A 19,896-nucleotide genomic window follows, 5' to 3' on the forward strand; every position below is an offset into this window, starting at 1 on the left:
CTTACCTGCCCAATGCCTCTCTTGGCTTGGATCCTACGAATGTCCAAGTCGTGCTAAGGTACAGTCTCTATCTGAGGAAGAAGGACAGGTTCAGGGCTGGAAGAGGTTGGGAACCCCTTCATGGTAGCATGGGATTCATGGACAATCCGGAGTCTCTTCCCCACTCAGAGCTTGGCAGGGGACCTAGCAGTCATGTTTTCCTGGTGGCCTGAGTTGTTGGCTTTCGATCCAAGCCATCTATGAATGGCTCTAATGGTACAGGACTCCACAGAGGACCCTCAGGAGATTAAAAGAGTGACTTGTCAAGATACAAAGGAATTAAAATGAAAACCATCTGTTACTGTGCTTTGGGTCATTTCCTACAACAAACCACTGTGCACAACCTCGTGTTGAAATATGCTGTGGTTTCTGAGTTGTGTTGTTGTCAGTTTCCCTTCCTCTTGATTCATTTCAGAAGATGTTTGTCTTCAAGTGCTTCATGGTTTATAAATCACCAAAATAACTTAAACCTTGTATAGTTATGTGCTTTAATAGAAGAAATTTATGATGCCAACAGCCAATTTTTATGACGTTATCTTTGTTTTCACATAAGCACCTATGAAGTACAATCTAGCTTACTGAGGCTCAGATCGTTGGCTCTGTGGATTCCAGAGATTAATTTGGGAGTTTGTGACCCTTATTGATTACATGTCCTTTGGAAATAATACATATAGCCATCCTCAGAGTAAAACCTTTGTCTTTTCCATATATGAAGAAAACACAGTTATCTCCCAGATAATTTGAAGTCTGGGATTTGAAGCTATCTTCTAAAGGGCACAGACACCTCTGTAGATAACTTTTTTCATGAAATAAAAACAAACAGGTCACATTTCAGACTTTGGACTCATGCAAATTTATACACACTTAGAAAGTATGTGTCTTCAGAACATCTTGGTTCTTTCTGGTGTTTTTTTTTTGTTTTTTGTTTTTTTTTTTTTTTTTGAGTACTGAAGCCAAAGTTCAAGACTCAAGCTTTCTCAGTGTTAATGGTGGTAAACCTCTGTTCCTCCCCCAGCCTCCAAATTTAAAGGAATCCATGTGACTGTCATCCCTGCTTGCTAACTCTAAATAAATATATGCTCTTGGGGTTCTCCTTTAGAGTTTATCATCAAAGCTGTCTGACATTGATGGATCAAGTTTTCAGATAATTACAAGTATGCAGTATAAGTTAATAAAGCAGTTTGAAAGATCATCGGATGAGGCAACTTTTCTTTGGAAACAGTACTTTGCCATGCAGATAAAAAAAATCTGTCTTAGATCGGCTGCTGTAACAAAACATCACAAACTGCATGGCTTAAAGAACAAACATTTATTTCTCACAAGTCTGAAGCATGGAAGCCAGTCTGGAGGAAATCAGAATGCCAACGTGATCTGGTTCTGCTGAGGGTCCTCTTGTGTGTTATAGACTGGCAGCCTCTCTCCATACCCTCACACAGTGGGAACACAGCAAGTTAGTCTCCTGACTGCTTCCTCTAAGGCAGTAATCCCATCACGAGGGCTCCAGTCTCATGACCTAACCACTTCCTAAAAACCCCACCTCCCAACACCATCACATTGGGATATTAGGATTTCAACGTATGAACCTGGGGGGAGAGAAACATTTAGTCCAGAGCCATATTTAAGCAGGTAAATTATCATCAAAAGTAAAGAGCATGACTTTGCATACAGAGTGCTTTATTCTTCTCCCACTTGTAAGTAGACTATATCCATCGATGACAAAGATGTTTCTGTTTCCCCAAAGAGCCCAATAACAGGCCCAGGAGAGAAAGAGCAAGGAGCACTTGAGCTGCAACCACCTGCTGGGGGCCAGCACATGGTCTGCACAGAACGGGGCACTAGATGGTTGAGTCAATTGGCTGAAGAGTTAACTGTGTCTTTATTTTTACCACTAATTAACTGGTACATTTTAATGCCATATAAGCAGACTCTGAGCCTTTTTTTAACCCTATTTCTATACATACCAGTGCCTCTTAAGGGTAGAAGTGCAGTTCTTGGTGACTGTGTGTATGTGAAATAATCACAATTACAGGAGAATCAAAGTCCCACATCCTCTACTTGCCACCCTTCTCCCAACAGTATTTTATGCAAGGGCAGAAGACAAAGACTCAAGTGCAAATGGAGACAGAGAGAGCTGAGAAAGATGACTTGATGCTTATATAAATCCCATTTTTCCACTTCCTTTGTCATGTATTGGTGACTCCTCTCCAATATGGGCAATCCCAGGGCTTGAAGAATCTTAAAACGCTCTTCTGGCAACACATGGGTGAGCCTATCAAGGCAGCCAAGCTTCTCCTTGGTAGCAGTCACATTCGGCAAAGAAGGGCTAGGCTGTCTCTTTGAACACCTGACTGTAGGTCACGTGATTGTCTGTGGCCAGGGCATTTTTCAGACACTGCCAGAAGTACGGGTGAGCCTGTGGGTTTGTTGGCCACTCAAGGACAGAACTGCCACAGAGCCTCTTCCGGAGTTGGAGAAACTTGGACTTCTGAAGGGGCTTCTCAAGGAATATCAAGATGATTACATCCACTTTTTCATCCATGAGCCTCTGATGGGATAAGTAAAATGCTATCTTAAAATTTTCAGTCTTTGCGTACTTGTCTGTCATCACAAACACTGTCTTTTTGCTAAGCTGTATGCTCTGGGAAAGATTTTCCAGAACAGGCTGCCCTGGTAACCAGTCCCTTTCCTCAAGACATAAATTAAAACACTTCTCTCTCGGGTCTTCCAATTTGGCCACCAGCTCGTCCAAAACCCACTCTGTCACTGCTGGGTCTTTAGTGTCATATACAATGAAAGCATCATAGCAAGAATTGGGTGATATCAGACGTCGATACCCTTTTATTTTGGCTTTACAGAAATGATAACTATACCACACATCCCAGAAATAGAGATGGTTTGCTATTGTGATCATCATCAGAGAGAGAACTGCTGATATGGAAAGTGAGAACAGGATGAAGTTAGTCAGATCTAACTCACAGGTATATAGATCCAGAGAGACTACACTCTGGCCCTTGTGTGCTCCTGGTCCCATGCAAGTCACATCTGTGGCCAAGTAAGGAATAGTCACCTCGGTATGGTTAACCCACCAGACAAACCACACAGCATCACAGTTGCACAGAAATCGATTGTGATGCAGAAACAAAATGTTCAGATTGTTGAGGACGTTTTCTGGAAAACTCGTCTTTTGGATAACCTGAATTTTATTTGAGCTGAGGTCCAGATGTCGCAACTGGAAAGCACCTTGGAGAAAATACTTTGTCAGGCACCTGATTTGATTATTCTTAAGTATGAGTTTCTTGAGGCTGCGGGAACAGTTGGATAATCTCTCAGGGACAGTCTTCAGCTGGTTGAAGCTGAGGTCCAAAGTTTCTAGATTCTTCAGACTCTGTAGTCTTTCCCAACTGAAAGACTTGAGCCCATTTTTGGCTAAGGAGAGAGTCTTTAGATTTGGAGGCATACTATCAAAAACTCCCAAAGGTAAGAAACTCAGAGAATTTTCAGAGATGTCTAGCTCTTCTAAGTTTAGCAGATTCTTAAAGAATTTTAAGTATCTGTTATCACCATCTCTCCATAAAATATCCAAATGGTTGCCTCTGAACTCCAGGATTTGAAGAGATTCACTCTCCATGGTCCTGCTGGTGGAGGTAGCAATGTCATTATAGTTCATCATCAGTTTCCTCAGAACCTTGAGGTTCTTGGTAAAATTTAGCATGTGAGTAATTCCTTCTGATTGAAAATAATGGCTGTTACTGCTTATATCTAGGACTTCCAGGTTGTGCAGCTCCTCAAATGCAGTTGAGTAGAGTAAATCAAGCCGATTGTTAGAGAAGTCCAAATATTTCAACTCCACTAAAGGCTGAAATTCACTTCCATTAAGCGTCTGGCTAATGCTATTTCCTGATAAGTTTAGGCATTTGAGGAAAGAAAGATGCTGGAAATCAGAAGGCTTGATAAAAAATATATTATTTCTACTAAGGTCCAAGGTCTGTCCATACATATAACAATCTTCATTAAGAGGTAAGAAAGAAGGAGGCTCTTTGCTCTTGGACCGGCAGCTCCTTGCATACTCATCATATCTGAAATAATGCAGTGTTTCAAGGACCTGGGGCCCATGGCCTTCTACAGAAGTTCTCCTGTTAGAGCAGAAACCACCTTCAGGTGAATCTCCCGAAGGTGATATTTTATTCACTGAAAGATCTATGAATTTCAATGTTTTAAATTGGTTAAAAATGCTGAGGTTAGCAATTTTTATAAAGTTAGTGCCAAGATCAAGAACTTCAAGATTGGGAAGATTATGTAATGGGAAGAGGTTTAAACTATTCAGCTCTTTAAAGACATAGCCTTTGATTCGCAAAACTTTCAATTTTTTCAGTGAAGAAAATGCATCTGATAGATTTATAACTGCATGGTAGACCTGAAGATCATAATTGAAAGACAGATCCAAGTTGACAAGGTTATGAAGAAGATGTAAAAATTTGGCATCCCCAATTTCTTTGGCCAAGAAGTTTTGGGAAAGATCTAGTTCTTTAAGTTTGTTAATGTTTTTAAACCATCTTTGGGGCACGTGCTGTAGAGAGTTACTGTGTAGACGTAAGACTTGCAATTCTGTCAATGCATCAAAAGCATTTGGATCAATCTGTAGGGGAGAATTATTTTCACAGGGTGTGCAAGGAAATGGAACATTATAACAACGAGGGCAATTTCCACTCAGATCAAGAACTTGTAGTTGACTGAGGTTATTAAAATCATCTTCTTGGATTTTTGTAATGATGTTATTGTAAAGATAGAGTTCTGTCAAACTAGATGGCAAAACAGTGGGGACAGCTGAGATATTGTTATCTTTTAGGGAGAGCAATTTTAAATTTCTCATATTTAGGAAAGCATCTTTTTCGATAGTAAATGAAACATTACAAGGGTTACGATAGTAACAGTTTTGGCCCAGGTAGAGTATTTCTAGGTTGGCCAGTTCTGTTAGATTCTCCTTCATGATCAAAAAGATGTTGTTGGCCTCCAGGCTCAGCAGCTGTAAGCTGGGAGGAAGATCCTGAGGTATTTCTAGAAGCTGGTTTCCATCCAGGTAAAGAGATTTTAAATACGTGAGTTTGCTAAAGCTGTTGGGTTTAATCTGTAGCCTTTTGGTGCACACGTTGTCTTTTGGCCCCAGTCGAACAGGTACGCAGTTGCATCTGAAATCGATCTCCACCAGATGGTCCAGCCGGTGAAAGGAGGCTGGAGAGATGCCTGCTATGTGGTTAATGGTGAGGGTAAGGTTGGTGGCATTGGCAGGAATACCTCCAGGAATTTCTGTCAAATGCTTGTCTGTGCAGTCCACAATCACATGGGTATTTGGGGCATCCAGAGTGACATCACAGGGCAGAGTTTTAGGAAACCATCTAGCCCCAAGGAGTCCAGAAATTAGGATCATGTTAAAAAGGATAGGAAACTGTCTCTTCAATGTCCACATTGGAAACACCTGAAAGTATAAGAATAAATCACCCATTTAAAATACACCAAGATCCAGAATTTAAAACTCCCGTTTGCTGCCTCTCTCTTGCTCCATTTGAAAAATCAACAGCTCAGGTTTATCATTCTCAACTGTCTAAATAGCATCCCTGCCCCCACCCCATGACTGTAGTTGTCAATTACTGAGGTTCATAAAAACTTACATATTTCGCTTTCAGCATCTTGGCTTTTGTTATATCGCTTTTCAGATAGGGGAAGCAGCATTTTCCTATTCCCTGTTACTTATAATGTTACAATGAAAGAGCCGTCAACATGCTGCCAAAGTCTGAAATGCAACTACATCTGGTAAGAAAACCTTTAGTGCAATTAACATTTGCTTGTTAAGCCCACCTGGTACACATTACAAGAGTCCTTTACCACATCTGAGCTTCTTAATATGCTAAGTAGGGAAACACTTTGCAGACTGAGACACAGCTCAGCGATATTAACTGATCTGTTTATGGTCACCCAACTCCTGATATTTTGGCACTGCTATCTATAAGCCCATTTTCCTCTTGGACTATTTTTGGAAATTATCTCCAAGATGACTTGGGGATGAACATTTTCCCTACACATTGGGTTTACATTACACAGATTAGGAAAGGGGATAATATAGTAGGGTACCACCTGGGTGATCCCCAATTGATCAAACAGGATACTCATGGGAATGAAAGGGGAGGGGCTTTAATAATTTATGCCAAGACTACAGGCACAAAGACTCTCTCAGACCAACTGGGACATGTGGGAACCTACTCTTACGGGTAATTCTTGGGCATCTATGTTTAGTATCAGAAACAACTGGACTCTGGGCAAAAAAGACCTTAAGAGGGAATATGGGACATAATGAAGAGTTTTACTAACCACCCTATTAACTCGAGCTTGCCTTGCATAGGGGGTGGTTTACCATAGACTCGCTCTCAAGTTTCAGAATTTCTATCAATATTTTACTCCAGAACACTGGTTTTCATTTCGCCTGTGTTCATCCATGGGATGATCTAGCCTGGGTCTCTACAACAGCTTTCCAGCTCAGTTAATGCTTTCATCCCCTCACCTGACTGAATCAACCAGTCATGCTCATATCTAATAAATCTACTGCCTACTTCCCTTAATTCCCTTAATAGGGGATAAATAAGCAAAATTTTCCCTCAGCATTTTCTCTACTGCAAGATGGTTAAAGAAGGAGTTCAAAGAGCTTCTTCACACATCTTTGCACGCCTAAAGCTTGTTAATTTATTATCATTTTATTAAGTCTTTTCCTCCCATTTCTACCTGTTTTCTTGCACCTGTCCACTTTTCTCCTTGTCTACTCCCACCCCCTACTCCACTTTGCCAGGAGGTTTCACCTGGACTATCATCACACTGGACTCAAACCTGGTCTCCTTGACTCCCATCCTCCTCTACAATTCATCCATCAAGAGCATCAGAGCAGTCTTTATAAACATGAATCAGATCAACTACAGTGATCACTCATTATGTTTTGAATGAAGTCCAAAGTCTTTGCCATTGTTTATATCATGCATGTTTTGACTCTAGCCTACCACACTGACCTTGAACCACTTTTCCCCTTCTTTGACCACATGGCAGATATCCGGCCTGTTTTCTGTTCTGCATTTGAGTCAGTCTTGGCACTTGCTGTTCCCGCTTCCTGAAATGATCTTTCTCCTCCTCTTCCCACAGCCAGGTCATTCTCATCCCCTGGGTGTCTGCTTAAATGACACATCCCCAGAGAGGCTGTCTCTGAGCAACTTGTCTAAACACCCTCCCATGTAATAACAGTGATAAAGACAGGAGCAGTAATTAACTTAGATAGCATTTAGCATATGTTGGGCAAAGTTTGCAGTGCTTTACATATATTAACTCACTCATTTCATCTTCATATTAACCACATGAGGGCAGCATTACAGGTCTTTGGTCCCTTATCCACAACCTTTGCAACTAGATGTGTTTTGGAACTCAGAATTTTTCAGATTTTAGAAGGCAATGTGATGTATGTACCTCATATTATGTAACACTCCAACTGGAATCTGGGGCAGCATCTCATAATCAAACACATAAAAATTTGTGCAATAAAGCACAGGATTGTCCACTCTAAGTGGGATTTAAAAAACAAGAACAAAAACAACAAACACTAGATCATCTGGTTCTGGTCTAAGATTCATCTCCAAATGAGTTCAGATTAAGTTGTGCTTACCATCAGCTGAGTTAGGACAAAGCTTTCAGTTTAGGGATTCTGGAATTGTAGACCTCTATTATTATCCCCATTTTACAGATAAGTCAACTGTGGCAGAGAGAGGTATATGTACTCTGTATTAGACTACTGTGCTTTATTTCTTTCATAGTCTTTAGCACAATCAGAAATAATCCTGTGGATCATTTATATGCTTCTGGTTTATGTGCTTATTTGTTTTATATATATTTTGCATGCAAATGTTAGCTTCGAGAGAGCAGGGTTTTGTGTGCCCTCATGTAAAACAATGTCTCGCACTTAATGCTGATTATGTTTGCAAAATACATGAATGAAAGAATAAATGCATAAATGAGTGAACAGTGAAATACAGCAAAATAGTTAAAAGAAATCCTCCTTGGAGTAGGTTAGGTGTACAACATAATGATTTGAGATATTGCAAAATGATCACCACAGTAAGTTTAGTTACCACACATAGTTCCAAGTTTTTTTTTCTTCTGATGAGAACTTTTAAGATCTACTGTCTTAGCAACTTTGAAATACGTAATACACCATACTTACATGACATTCCCAGAAGGCCAACTTCAGTTTTACTCTAAGGGGAAATTGCTTGACAATATTCCTAATGATGACATGTGATGATTAACTCCTAACTGTTCCAGGCAATTTTATGAAAGAAATGCCCTAGGGCTGAAGTTAGCCTAGCGGGGAGGGGAAGCTAACTTTATTTTTTTTAAATTGGAGGATAATTACTTTACAATATTGTGATGGTTTTTGCCATACATCAACATGAATCTGCCACAGGTGTACATGTGTCCCCCTTCAACTTGAACCCTCCTCCCACCGTCCTCCCCATCCTATCCCTCTGGGTTGTCCCAGAGCACCAGCTTTGGGTGCCCTGGAAAGCTAACTTTAGTTTTAGTTCTATAAGATGGATGGAAAGAAACATAGCTTCGCTAAGTGAGGTTTTCACTGCCTGCAGCCTGAATTCTAAAGATGATTAAGACTTCCTTAATTTGGGGCCTTCTGGGTTTGAAAAAGCCAACTGCCTTACCCCAAACAATAGCAGATGTCATGGATACAGCTTTAAGAGGAAGTAAGTGTATGTTCACACACATTTTTCTAGCACTTTCCATTAAGCATTTTCTAGAAGACAGTGAAAGCCAGCCCAGGGCCCCCAAAATCTGATTAGGAGTGCTGCCTTCTTCTTGACTCAGACAGCCTCTGGGAAGTTGATTAAATTGAGAGACAAGAACACTGAGGGAATACAGAATCTTCAGACTTAAGTGGTCTAAAGCTGCTCTGGCCAATGTGATAGCCACTGGTCACGTGTAGCTGTTTCTATTTAAATGAATTAAAATGAAGTGCAACTTTCAAATTCAGTCTCTCAGTCACACTAACCATATTTCAAGCGCTCAAAGTCACCTCAGGTTCGTGGTTACTGTATTCAAGCACACAGATACGGAACATTTTCCATCACTGTGCAAAGTTCTAGTAGACAGAGCTGGTCTAGACTAGAGGTTGGCAAACTTCTTCTCTAAAGGGCCGGACAGTCAATATTTTAGACTCAGTTCAGTTCAGTTGCTCAGTTGTGTCTGACTCTTTGCGACCCCATGAACTGCAGCACGCCAGGCCTCCCTATCCATCACCAACTCCCAGAGCTTACCCAAACTCAAGTTTATTGAATTGGTGATGCCATCCAACCATCTCATCCTCTGTCGTCCCCTTCTCCTTCTGCCCTCAATCTTTCCCAGCATAATTGAAGCTATTAATGTGGGTACTTAAATAACCACTTAGAACATTATGAATCAAGGTGGTAAAAAATAATTCTCAGCTCACAAAAACAGGTAACAGGACAGATTTGGTCCATGGGTCGTAGTTTTCAGGGCCCCGGTCTGGGCAAAAACTTCCATTTGCACATGGAATTACCTCAAAGCAAATCCAGTTCAAGTCTGCCAAATATGAGAAGAAATCATATCACCTGTAAACCTCTAAGTTGCCTCATGGGCCGCTAATTTCAACCAATAGCTTTTAGCCAATTATTTCATCCTCACCCCAAGAAATAGGTTCACTGACAATGAGGACACTGAGATGCAGAAACTATAGAACTTGCCTGTCAGGAGATCTGGCATGCAGTGCTGGCCCTCAGCAATTCTCCTGGCTTACCTTCCCAGAAGTCTAGGTATCAATTCACCCATGTCTCCCTCTAGGAGGTAAAACACTCTAGGGGCTGTGGCCTTATCTGTCTTGACCATTTCTGATGATGCCTGCCACCTAGTGAGCACAAGACAAATATCGGGCAAGTAAACCAAGGCTTTGAACGTTCTTAAAATCCCGTGGAGGCTCACATTCAATGATCACAAACAGTAAAGTCTTTCCAAAGATCAGATTTTTGATAAGGCAGTGAGGAGGGACCAGGAGGGCTGAGGGCTTCTCAAGGAAGGAAGGAAGGAAGGAAGGAAGGAAGGAAGGAAGGAAGGAAGGAAGAAGGTGAAGTCGCTTAGTTGTGTCTGACTCTTTGTGATCCCATGGACTGCAGTCTACCAGGATCCTCTGTCCTCTAGGGCTTGCCTAGTGGCTCAGAGGTTAAAGCGTCTGCCTGCAATGCAGGAGACCTAAGTTCAATCCCTGGGTCAGGAAGATCCCCTGGAGAAGAAAATGTCAACCCACTCCAGTATTCTCGCCTGGAGAATCCCATGGAAGGAGGAGCCTGGTGGGCTATAGTCCACGGGGTCACAAAGAGTCAGACAAGACTGAGCGACTTCACTTCACTTTCACTTTCACTTTGTGACCCCATGGACTGTAGTCTACCAGGATCCTCTGTCCATGGGATTTTCCAGGCAAGAATACTGGAGTGGGTTGCCATTTCCTTGTCCAGGAGATCTTTCTGACCCAGGGATTGAACCCGGGTCTCCCGCATTGTAGGCAGACACTTTACCATCTGAGCCACCAGCAAAGTCTGAAATCGGAAAAGAGCCACAGAAGAAAAGGGGATGGTATCCAAGGGAGGCCCTGGGGAGCAGACCTACAGAAGGACTCCTATGCAATCTGTTTTCTCAGAAGTTCTTCCCCCTAGAACCTGAAACCTGAGTGGGAGCACAGAACTCATTTGTCTCTCCTGGGAACAAGCACAGCCAGGATGGGACTGTCCCTGACTTGTATTCAGTCGCTGAGTCCCAGCCCAGGCAAGCTGGATGCCGGACAAGCCTTCTCGTGGCTCTCTGCGCCAGCTGCCTGGAACTCACAGATGGGTTCTGATCAAGCAGGAGAGGAAGAAAACTGAGTCAATGAACAAAGCCTTTTAAATGTGTTAATGAGAAATAATACCTTTCAGGCTTCCAAACAGAAAAGGTATGTTTGAGAAGATGATTGTAAAATGTGAAATAGTCCTTTATTCCCAAATTTCCCAAAGTATGGAAACTTCCCCTTTCAAACCATGGGGAACTACATGGCTTCAGAATTAAGCTAGGACCTTCGCTTCAACTAAAGACCATTTTTAAATGTAAGTGTTCATTCAGCATGATATGAGGTCTGTTTTTTTCATTTCATACAAATAACCCACATTATTTTTTTTTGCAATAATTGCCAAAGACATACATCTTTCAGGAATTTGATTTGTAAAATAACATAATTCACCATAATAGGCCTGGCTTTAGTCATGAATCATAGCTGATTACACATGCAAATATACTGGGTAAATTTGGATGCCCAATTAGCAAGCTAATTATGGTAAAAATGGGACTGTGATTTTGTACTCACAGGTGTTCTGTTCTCTCAGTAAATCACCTTTTTGTTAAAATGGAAAATGTAGAATTCACACTGACTAGTCATCAGACAGTCATTTGTGTTTTTTTTTTAATAATGGTCAATTACCAGGTATTTATTATGTTTAGATGCCAAAGAAGATACTTTGTTTATATTACATCACTGAGCCCTGACAATGAAGTTTAAAAGACATAAATATTCCCATTTTGCTGATGAGAAAACAGGGATCAGAAAGGCAGTTTCAAACCAAGATTCAAACTCCATTTTAACCAATCATCTTCCAGTTATTTCATATTGTTCCAACAAATGCACTTGGTATGCTATATACATGCATTTTGGTTAATTTCCTTTTCAGTTAAAGGATTTTTGGTCATCTAATGTTTTGATATTGTGGTATTTGGAGTTTTCATAATAAAAATGTCCAAATATTATGAAAAGGTATTTATGATTTGAGTGGGACCAACTCGAGAGAAAAAAAGAGACTTTTCAGATCATATAGTTCTTAGGTGTGCATTCATATCCAGTAATGCTATGCTAGCATAGTTCATGGATTTATAAATTTAAAGGCAGACTGAGCTTTAGCTTCCTAATAAAGAAATATATGCCAAGGCCCCCAGATGCAAACATGCTGGAATCACCACAAAAATGGCAACAAAGGAGGAATAGAGAGTAAAAGGAGATGAATTCAAAGAGGGAGGAGCTGTAGTCCCACATTGAGGATTCCTACAGGGCCTTGTCAGCCATCCCAACAAGGAATGGAAGATCGATTCATTGCAAATTTTTAAGTCAAAGAGTGCCATGGTCTGACTTCCATGTTACAAAGATCATGCTGGTTACTGCCTTGAAAGAGACAATGAGGGGTGAGGTTGGAAGCGTGGAGACCAGTCAAGAGGCTATGATGGTAATTCAAGCAAAAGCCCCAGCTGGCTGGGGTAGAGGTGGTGAGAACTAGCCAGATACTTGGATAGATTTGGAAGGTGAAGCCAAATCAAATAGGACTTTCAAGTTCTTGGAAGAAAATGAGAAGAGGGGTTGGAGGCAGCCAGCATTTCTGAGAAGCTTCCTGCAAAGGGGAACAAAGATGCTGGCGGTAGTTCCCAGGGCCAAGAGGGTCAAGAGGATTTATTTGAGGATGGAAGGAATAACAGTACATTGTAATGATGGTGAGAGGGAAAAAAACTTTTTTCCAAAAACCCCATCATTAATAATAGTACCAATGACAATGCAGGAGAGATGGGAGAATGCTGGTGTGTGGAGCCCAGGGAAGGAAGCAGGCAGGTGACCCAGTGCACTAGTGGAGAGATTTGGCTTTAGCAAGGAGCCTAACAATTCCATCCTTAGTATAAGAGTCTGCAAACTATGCAATTATCTCCCACCTCCTTAGAAGCTGGGCAGGCTTTTGGGACTGTCTGGAGGACAGCAGCAAAGTAGGACTACACAACTTCCCAGGCAGGGACAGACAAGGTGGGAGACTTTCACGGCACCCAGTGCTCCATCTTTCCCTGTCTCTCTCTCCACCTGAACTGGAGTCCTGAGCCACCAGCCTTGGAAGAAGCCCGGCGACAGCACATCTGACATGTTGGGGAGACCACCCAGAGACAGGGGCAGCCTGCAGCTGCGGAGCTTGCCCATCTGGGCACCAGACCTGTGTGGGCGGAGCCCAGCCCCTGACATTGACTGCAAGGCGAGCAGTCACACAATGACACACCAGCGCCAGAGTCACCTTGCTGAGCCCAGTCAACCTGTGGGCCCGCCACTCCTAACACTCGAGGACAGTGGTTGTTTCGAGCCAGTGGGTTTGGGGGTGATCTGCTCCGCCGTGGTGGGTAACCAGACCATAAGTCAAGCAGGACGGGCAGGTGTAGAAGCTCTAGGTGGGCACATAAGTGGGGAGGAGCAGGTGGGTAATCTCTTCCAATTGCTGTGATGCTCTTGGGGAGACGGTGAGCAGCCGGCAGGAGGGGCTGGTGGGGCGAGGGAGAGGGGAAGGTGAAGAGAGTCCTCTAGGCAGAGGAAGTCAGGTGTGATTACCTGGTGGCAGGGAAAAACCCTTCACCATTCGGTATTTCATCTGCATTCCCCTCGCAGTCTTTATTATGTAATTTTCCATAGCCCCTGATCTGGTTGGATGAAAGGCCTACAGAAAAATTCTTCACAGAAGGAAATTGACCTCAAGGTGAGAACGAGTGAGGCCAGGGGACACTCACGGTTACACTCAGTTAAGAGAAGATCTGCTCCCTCCTTCGCTCATCTACCCAACAGACTGTCTGAAAGGCCAGCATACTGGGCATCCTCTGTGGGCTGTGACATGCCAGCCTTCAAGGGACCACAGGTCAGTGCCCTCAGATACTCCTCCCATTTATTTTCAAGATGAGAGAGCAGGAAAAAAAAAAAAAAAAAAGGCCACATTGCTTGAGTTGAAAAGGAAGTGTTGGAATATGCATTTCCAGTGGAGGGAGTCACTGAAGCCAAGCTACTAAAGCCAAGCAGACCACGGCGCAGTGGGGATCCCCCACGTGGACGGGCTGGGTTGAAGCAGAGGTGATGGCAGGCTGGAGAATCATGAGACAGGGACCAGGAAGAGACAAGGAGTGGGGCGCCATTGTGGGAAATCCTTGAATTCGAATTCAGTAAACTTTTGTCATGTTGCCGTGACACTGAATTGTTTGATAACTAAATAAGCGTTGTATATATCACCCTAGGGGCTAACCAAGGTCTGCAAATAATGGAACTTAACAGATGTGATATTGTTTTATAGGCCAGACTCCACTGGGAATTTCCCTACTAGACTTACAATGACCAAATATCCCCTTTTTGCAAATTTTTGAAATATTTCTAATTATAGGCTAACCTCTGAAAAGTGTAATTACCATAGACATCAAAGTTTCATTATATAACAACCAAAAGATTAAGTACAAGGACATAACCCATTTACTTAAAAAATAGACTTTTTATCATTTCCTTTCTCCCATTTTAGCCCAACAGACCTAGTTTTCAAAATAAAAGAGTCAAACGATATAAAGGAGTCTTATATAAATTAGAAATTCAACAGCTACCTTGCATCATAACAGGCACCAAAGACCAGAAGAAATTACATCTTACTTGACCTCATACCCTACCCTCTTTTTTCCATAAAGGAAAACTGTCAACTTGGCACACTTTTTCAGTAAAGAGCCAGTCAGTAAATATTTTGTTTTGCAGGCCATACAGTCTGTATCACAGCTACTCAAATTTGCCACTGCAGTGCAAAAGCAGTTATAGACAATATATAAACAAATATGCAAATACTAAAGCTAATTGTGGGCACAAAAATTTGAATTTAATATAACTCTTAAGGGTCACAAAGCAGTATACTTCCTTTGACTTTTTCAATCATTTAAAGAGATTAAAAAAACCTCTTAGCTTGTGGGCTCTACAAAAACAGGTGGCAGGCTGGCTATGACCCACACCCATTATTTGCATTGCAACCTAAACTTTGAGGGACTTCTGAGATATAAAAATGATCTATTCTTGGGGTGCAAAGACGCTGGTTGGTTGGTTGATCTGTAATGATTGCTTTTAATTTTAGTATGATTTTCCCTATTTTTAAATAATCAGTTTTGATTAGTTTAGTTAATGGACTGCTTTGTTTGGCCAGGAAGGAGTGTGCTATATCTAAGAGCAGAATAATGTTTTTATTTGTAAAATCGCTTAACTACTGTTATATCTTGGCATGTTGCCTCTAACACTCATCTCCCTCTTCCTGTATCTATTTCAAATAGTGAGAAGCACTTCAATACTGCCAGATGCTTCATCTAGTAAAGTTTTGATTTTAAGTTCTTATTCTGTCATCTAAGCTGTCTTGGACATTAGTGAATCACTTTCCCTCATGAGCCTCTGATTTCTCAACTATAAAATGGTTTGAATACAGGGCTCTTTTGTGAAACTATTGAGAAAACTATTGAGAAACTATTGAGAAACTATTGAGAAAAACTATTCATGCAAACTGTCATTCCAGATGAACCACCATTTAGCAAGCATCTAGTATGTGCATTAAAAACATCAGGAATAAACAATACTTCACTACTAGATTGCTTTTTCCGTTTACCATTTTATCATGAGTACTTTCTTATGTCATTCAGTATTCTTTTAAAAAATATGAGACTTCCCTGGCAGTCCAGTGGTTAAGACTCCAGGCTCTCAATTCAGGGTCACAGGTTCAATTCCTGGTTGGGGCACTAAGATCCTGTATGTCAACCAGCACAGCCAAAAAACCAAAATTAAACAAATAAATAAACAGATGATCTGATGGTTATATAACATGCTACTTAATGTCAGTCAGTCAGTCAGTTCAGTCGCTCAGTCGTGTCCGACTCTTTGCGACCCTATGAATTACAGCACACCAGGCCTCCCTGTCCATCACCAACTCCTGGAGTTCACTCAAACTCATGTCCATTTAGTCGGTGATGCCATCCAAACATCTCATCCTCTGTCGTCCCCTTTTCCTCCTGCCCCAAATCCTTCCCAGCATCAGAGTCTTTTCCAATGAGTCAAATCCTCGCATGAGGTAGCCAAAGTACTGGAGTTTCAGCTTTAGCATCATTCCTTCCAAAGAACACCCAGGACTGATCTCCTTTAGAATGGACTGGTTGGATCTCCTTGCAGTCCAAGGGACTCTCAAGAGTCTTCTCCAACACCACAGTTCAAAAGCATCAATTCTTCAGTGCTCAGCTTTCTTCACAGTCCAACTCTCAAATCCATACATGACTACTGGAAAAACCATAGCCTTGACTAGACGGACCTTTGTTGGCAAAGTAATGTCTCTGGAGGACCACAATTAATGAACCCTTTCCCAACACTTGACATGAGATGTTCTCTTTGCTATGCTGCACAGACTAACCTTCATAAATTGCTTGTGACATCCCTGATCATTTCTTTAAGAAGAGTTTCTAGAAGTGGAGTTTCCATATCAAAGGGTCTGAACTATAACTATTAATAAGATCGAATAATTTCCCTATGCTTTTTGACCTTTTCTGGTTTTTTTAAAAACTGTTTTCATATTTTTTCTTATAAAAGATATCCCAATTTTCTTCTTAAGGACTACATTATCGCGCTTGAAGCCCACATTGAAGCCCTGAGTAGGAGTGTGTGCTGGGCTCGGTCTAGGTAGAACAGAGGGGTCTCCAGCACGGCTTCCAGGGTTGAGCTGCCCAGCCAAAACCAGAAGTTCTTAGACTCTTGAAGCCCCGGCTCCCTCATCTATGACTTACAAGGCTGCTTAGAGGGTGAAATCGAAACAGAGACGTCCAGCCCTAAGCACGATGCTCACTATAGTAAGCAGTCAATAAATGTGAGCTCTCTTTACTACCATCAATCCTATCACACCATCCCTCAAGGGGCACAGGCAGATGTGGGCCTCAGTTTGCCTATAAACAGACATCTGAGTTTCTAGGAAATGAAACTCTACACTGTTGCTTCTCTGTCTCTTCACACAGTGTCCTGTGGTTAAGTCTTCATTAGACCTTAGACATGAAATGAGCCTGGGAGCCCACCTTCCAATCTAGAAGTCAGAGTGGGTTCCTGGTACAAGTACTCCATTGTGTCTAGTTGGGGTGACAAAATAATTTCAGCAAGAAGTCACTGGTGTCTTTTTCTGATGAATTTTGTGGCATGCCTAATAACTCATACCACATGCAAAGGCTCTAAATATACATTCTGTTATTTGAGCCTCCACAATGGCCCAGCAAGGCAACTAGAGAGCCATAGTAATGTTCATTTTATAGTATAAAAAAAAAAGCTGAGTTTCAGGGGGCTTAAGTGATAAACCTAAAGATCCCTCACTAGTAACTGGGATAGTGAACATGACAGAGTCTCTCTGTGACTAAACTTTAGTCAAGCTCCTCTGACTCAGCCTTGATATTTGGGCTTTTGTGTTCATGTGGCCATTTTTCACAAGGATCCTGTCAGGTTGGTTTAGGAAGAGCCCCTCACCACAGTTTCATTATCCTTGCTATCTGATCAAATACCCCATCTCTACGACCCCCCAGGGAACAGTCCATCTTCCTGGCCTGCTTTCAGCAAGAACCCTGTCAGGTGGGTCGAGTCAGAACCACCCCACGCCCTGCCACCCCTGATGTTTCCTCTTAGTAATTTTCCACCCGCTGACCTCCACTCTGCTCCTGGACTATAAATCCCACATGCCTCTGCACTATTTGGAACTGATCCCAGTCCTATACTACAGTCTCATTTCCCCGATTGCAACAGTTCCTGAACAATATCTGTTTTTACAGCTTTATCTACTGTCTGGTTCTGGTTTTCTTGGACTGCATGGGAGCCCAGGCTCCCTGTATTTCTAGTCCTATGCATCCTGCCCGCTCCCTCCCCTGCATACTTGTTTAGACACCACCAAATGCTAGAAAAACACAAAGGAACCTCAGTAATTTGTATGGTAATAAAGCCCGAAACGAGGGCTTCCCTAGTGGCTCAGTTGGTAAAGAATCCGCCTGCAATGCAGGAGACCTGGGTTCAATCCCTGGGTCAGGAAGATCCCCTGGAAAAGGAAATGGCAACCCACTCTAGTACTCTTGCCTGAAGAATTCCAAGGATGGAGGAGCCCGGCAGGCTACAGTCCATGGGACCACAAAGAGTTGGATACGAGTGTACAACTAACTTTCAAAACCAAAAACGTGGGGTGAAAAAAGTTAGACCCATAGAAGCTATTTCCCCAATTCAAACATTTGCTCCTCCTCAGGGCAGGATGCATTATTTCTTATAGGAAGGAGAACACAGCAAGTATTGATTAATCTTAATTAATTGAAATTACTACCATCTGAGCCACCAGGGAAGTCCATAGGAATGAGAACACAGCAAGTATTGATTAATCTTAATTAATTGAAATTACACAATACCCCCATGATTAATCTTGGTTATGAAAGATCATGAAAGTTTTCCTCAGTAAATAACTGAAATACAGATAACTTAAACATCTCTCTTGCTAGCCAGTTTCAGTTCTTCCACAAAAAAGGACAAATAACACTTTTTAGGGATCTCTTAGCTGTCCTTACCATTTTCAGTCTTCTTCCAAAATGAAACAGAGAGGTCTGGTTGAAGAGAGCAGAACATGAGAGGTGTCAAGATCAGCCTGAGATGGACCCAGTAGCATCAACTAAGATAAAGAGAAAACACCAAACTTTACCTTGCAAAGACAGCAAAGGATTGATGCTTCAAATTGTGCTGGAAAGGCTGCTTTAATATACGCTGTTGAAAACACGTATTAATAGTATTTACTTCCTCAAGTCCAAGTATCAAGCCCAAATATACAGACGAGAGACACACTCCATAAAACCATTTCCAGCATTATTGTAAAAGTCTGACTTTATCTTCAAAGAAGTGACATTTGAGACTACCAAAACTCTTCTTCAGATTCTAAAAAAAAATTTTTTGCATATGATTTGGGTCCCTTCCCCTCTCTCCCCTTCTCTCTGAGAATGGCTCACAGATCTAGGTACTTAAATGATCTGAGTTTTTCCCAATGTTTAAAATACCTTTCTTTGCTGCATGGAGTGAGTCCAGGTCTGGAGTCTTCTGAGGTGAAGAGATGAGCTGTGGAAAACCTACCTAAGTCATGGAGACTCCAGGCTGCCAGTCGTGAACTTTCTAAGTGCAAAGACTGGTTAGGGGGTAGGGGGAGGAGTGTGACTATTTATGCCATCTCAGACATGAGGTTTGCAGAAGCAGCAGGTTCCTTTTATTTCTACCACCACAGTCAGGGAAACCTCATGTCTAAATTCAAGCAACTTGGCTGGCTGATGTTTTTTTCTAGAAGTTTCTCAACTGGCGCACTCCTGCCATTTCTGGTGAGCTACATCTTTGTGGCATTGTAAGAGGCTGAGCAGCAACCCTGACTTCAGCCCACGAGATGCCAGCCACACTGCCCCTCGACAATCACAGATGTCTCTAGACATTGTAACACAGCCCCTGCCCCTGACTGAGAACCGTCATTCTACAGGTATCTTTGAGACGTGTCTACATTTCCCTTGTTCTCTCTTAGGCTCAGCTGAAAGGGACTCTGGTTTCTAAGCAGGGGCAGACTTGGTTCTCTCACTTGGGTGAAATGAGGGCAGCTATACTCGCAGTCCAGGGTCAGGTAAAACCGTTTCTCAAAGTGGGGTTTCTGGGAGACTCATTCCCTTCTGAAGTGATTACTGGGCCTTTTAGGGGGTAGAGTCAAAATATCGGTGGTTATGTTTAAAAGTCCACCTAGTCGATCCAGAGAGAATTTGAAAATTGCCAAGAGTGCCACAGGAAAACCAGTTGCTAACCATCAGTGATATCTACTGGATTGAAAAGCAAGCAGTGCCCTAGGTCAGCTGAAAAACTACTAGATACAATAATAAATGATCTTTACTGGGAGTTTATTTTGAACT

The 19,896-nt window shown here is 42.1% G+C and overlaps 1 protein-coding gene across 4 annotated transcripts; it reads right to left on the minus strand.

Annotated features, from left to right (window-relative positions):
- Positions 1-1,329: 1,329 nt before the first annotated feature.
- TLR7 (toll like receptor 7) lies at positions 1,330-19,835 on the minus strand. Of its 4 annotated transcripts, XM_070784060.1 has the most exons (4): positions 19,015-19,835; positions 18,666-18,727; positions 18,535-18,570; positions 1,330-5,512 (listed from the first exon to the last, which is right to left on the minus strand). In XM_070784060.1, exons 3-4 carry the CDS (start codon positions 18,535-18,537, stop codon positions 2,363-2,365), a joined length of 3,153 nt encoding a protein of 1,050 aa, XP_070640161.1. In that variant the 5' UTR covers positions 18,538-18,570; positions 18,666-18,727; positions 19,015-19,835; the 3' UTR covers positions 1,330-2,362. The 4 variants fall into 4 exon arrangements, with proteins under 4 accessions (XP_070640161.1, XP_019811964.1, XP_070640160.1 ...); XM_019956405.2 differs by lacking the exon at positions 18,666-18,727 and having other exon boundaries at positions 18,535-18,635; XM_070784059.1 differs by lacking the exons at positions 18,535-18,570; positions 18,666-18,727.
- Between the last annotated feature and the right edge of the window lie 61 nt (positions 19,836-19,896).

Source organism: Bos indicus, chromosome X (genome assembly GCF_029378745.1).
Source record: "Bos indicus isolate NIAB-ARS_2022 breed Sahiwal x Tharparkar chromosome X, NIAB-ARS_B.indTharparkar_mat_pri_1.0, whole genome shotgun sequence".
Lineage (NCBI taxonomy): Eukaryota > Metazoa > Chordata > Mammalia > Artiodactyla > Bovidae > Bos > Bos indicus.